The following is a 3,095-nucleotide window of genomic DNA, read 5'->3' as shown; positions in this document are numbered from 1 at the left end:
TGGCTTCTCCCACCGCCCGGGGGCCGCCTCCGCTTCCCTGCCTGCCTCCTGCATCCTCCTGCCTGCCAGCCCACCCGCCGTGCTGAGGGTTCCATCTCCTCTCACCCACACCATCATCCCTCTTGTTTTCCCCAAAAGGAAACCTGCATTGGTGCTGTGTGTCCTTCCGCTGCGGAACGGGCACGGGGTGCTGGCCAGGTGTGGGGTCGTGAGGATTTCTAGCCTCTGTGCTACTGTACAGGCAGGGAGGTGTCGAGGGACTCTGCCTCGCAAGGGGGGAAACTTGACTTCCCACAAGCTGTATAGGGCACACGTACTCTGGTGTTGCGGTGCTGAGGCTTCTGAACCACATACCGTTTCTGCTTCAACTCTTGATAGCTGGGAAATGAGAACACTTTTGTGACCTTTATTTGCAGCTTTCCACAGGAAGACCTTGGCTTTTGGTGTTTCCCCCCACCCCCATTAAAAAGAAAAATATCCCTCTCCTGTTTTTAACGTTTTCAGTAGCAGAGATAAAAGACCACAGTGAGCCTTGACCTCTGACTTTCAAGGTGCTCTTTCGACAGAGCTACAGTGGGGTTTTGGGTTGCTCAGACCTTAACCGAAAAGATCAGAGGATTCAGTCTTTCACGTAACATTTTATTCCCCCAAGTATTATTCAAGTGTTACTTGCAGTTACTAGAACAGTTCACAGTCTGAATGAAAGTCCTCCCTCCTCCTCATTGCCCAGACTGTGTTTGCCTGATGCGTGAGTGGCTCAGTTTGTATCTCCAAGTCTGCAGTCTTCTAAAATAAGCAAACAGATGGACATGTGAAACAGAAAAAAATACAAACAGGAAAATGTTCCCTTCTGCAGGAAGAGGATGGACACCAAAGAATAAGAAAGGCAGAAAATCTTGCCAGGCATTTCTGTGGTGCATTCCCTTTGGCCGTTGGACCCCTGGCTGGATGTTCTTGGCATGGTCTAAACGCCAAACAAGTGCTGTGCAATGGCCAGGCAAAGCTGCTGATCCTGGGTAAACGTGCCAGTGAAACGAGCAAAGGAGAATTGCTAAAAGAAGCCCGGAGCTGTCTGAATACACAGGAAAGTGAGGCTGACCTGGAGTTACAAAGACAGTGGTAACAGGAGAGGAAAAGTTACCATTGTCCCGGTTTGGGGTTACAGGTTTGCAACGTCCTCCAAGGCCCGCAGTGCACATTTCTGGGATCCATCATGAAGCAAAATATTCACCCACTCCCCAGGTAGTTCTCTGATGGGTGTCTCCTTCTTTTCCCAATGCTTCTGCACTCATCGTCTCCCTTTCCCTTTCTCTGCTTTCTCTAGCGTGGAGATGATGTGGTGCTTAGAAAACACTCACAGCAGATTCCCCCATTCTTCCCGTCGTTCCTCTTCCTCCCAGTGAAGGAGACTGTCTCAGTCCTGCGCTCCGTACTTGCCCTTCCCCAGGCTGGGTGGAGACCTAGGCCAAGGCTGTTTCTCCTTTGACGCTTCCAGTGTCCATTCTTCCTGGGTAATACATTCTTCAGCTGTGTCAGCAGAGCTGGTGCAGGAAAAAGTAAGGTCCCAGTCATCCTTTCCTCTTCATTTACCCCCCCAAGGAAGCTCTAGCCCTGGTGATGTCAGTGGAAGAAACATGAAGTGGTTCCAGTTTCTTTCTCCATCTTCCCAGCGAGTCTTGTCTGGTAAATACCATCAGTCAGAGCAAATCCTTGATGAGAAGGTCCCACGCCTGAGACCTTGGCCCCTATGCCTCTGTCACAGACCTGCTGTGGTTCAGCCCACCCTGGTTCCTTAGGAGAGCTCTCTTCAGCTTGCCCTGGATGGTGCAGAGCACAGCCCTCCGGAAGCTGCTGGACAAGAAGAAGAAGATGACTGGGTCAAGGCAGCTGTTGAGGGCTGAGAAGCAGAGCACAAGCTCATTAGCGAGGTGCAGACCCTGCTTCCAGGGCAGACTAGAAATGGCCCCCGCCTGTGCGAGGATGTAAGGAATGCGGACGATGTGATAGGGGGTGAAGCATACAATGAAGATGATCAGGACTACGAAGGTCTTGGCGATGGCTCTCATGCCGGTCCTTTTGTTGAGCTGCTGAGCTTTCACTGAAGAGACTCTGTGGAGCTTGGCAAATATCTTGCTGTAGAAGTAGAGGAAGAGCAGCAGCAGGATGAAGAAAGTAGCTACTGCGACCATGTTTAAAGCTGCTGCTGTAGTGCTTTTGCTCCTGAAGTGGAAACACTTGTGGTCACAGGACCCTTTTCCTCTCGTCTCAAAAAAGAAAGGCAGCATGAACACTGTGTGCACAAACCAAACCACCCCAGAGGCCACGGTGCTACACGACACAGTATGAATCCTAAATTTCTGCAGGGGCCGGATGATCTTCAGGTAGCGGTCGAGGCTGATCAGGCTGAGGAATGTGATGCTGACATACATGTTGAGGTAGAAGAAGGCCCCGATGATGTTGCAGAAGATCAGAGGCTCGCTCTTGCTTTGAAAGGCGATGCGAAAGGGCAGGCAGAGGGAGAGCAGCAGGTCGGAGAGCGCCAGGTTCCTCATGTACACAGTGATGGAGGTCCTGCGCTGCGTGCCGCACGAGAACACCCAGAGCGCCAGGGTGTTGCTGAGCAGCCCGATGATGAAGATGAGGGAGTACATCACAGGGAGCGTCACAGAGAGGAACTCATCTTGGATCTGGTAGCAGGAATTGCTGAGTCGGTGCTCTGTGAGCTGGTTGGCAGGAAAGGGGGTGCTCAGGGAGTCCATCGTTAGGGCCACAGATCTGGAAAGAAAAATGCAGGAGGTGTTGGAGCAAACATCTGCATGAGCTGGCTCCATACAGGCATGGTCACTTGTAGGTATTGAAGACCCCTGTGGTACCTCTGTGGTTCCCCGGTGACCCAGGTCACTGCAAACACAACTTTGCAGTCCCCCAAACTGTTATGTGAAGGCCACCAGCTTGCATAGCACACAGAAAACCGGACTGGGGACTTAGGAGCATGAGTCAGCCAGGCTCACATGCTGGCTTTTTGGCACTGCCTTCTGCCCTGAGGGGCTTAGACCTGCAGGGAAACCTCCACAGATAATCTGCCTGCTCAACGC

The 3,095-nt window shown here is 52.0% G+C and overlaps 1 protein-coding gene across 1 annotated transcript; it reads right to left on the bottom strand.

The window, feature by feature from the left end:
* Positions 1 to 1,745: 1,745 nt before the first annotated feature.
* LOC104290228 (probable G-protein coupled receptor 34) lies at positions 1,746 to 2,759 on the bottom strand. Its single transcript, XM_009889306.1, has one exon. The coding sequence runs from the start codon at positions 2,757 to 2,759 to the stop codon at positions 1,746 to 1,748; it is 1,014 nt and encodes a 337-aa protein (XP_009887608.1).
* Positions 2,760 to 3,095: the final 336 nt, after the last annotated feature.

Source organism: Charadrius vociferus, unplaced genomic scaffold (genome assembly GCF_000708025.1).
Source record: "Charadrius vociferus isolate BGI_N301 unplaced genomic scaffold, ASM70802v2 scaffold7, whole genome shotgun sequence".
Taxonomy (NCBI): Eukaryota; Metazoa; Chordata; class Aves; order Charadriiformes; family Charadriidae; genus Charadrius; species Charadrius vociferus.
This window is presented reverse-complemented; position numbering and strand designations above follow the sequence as displayed.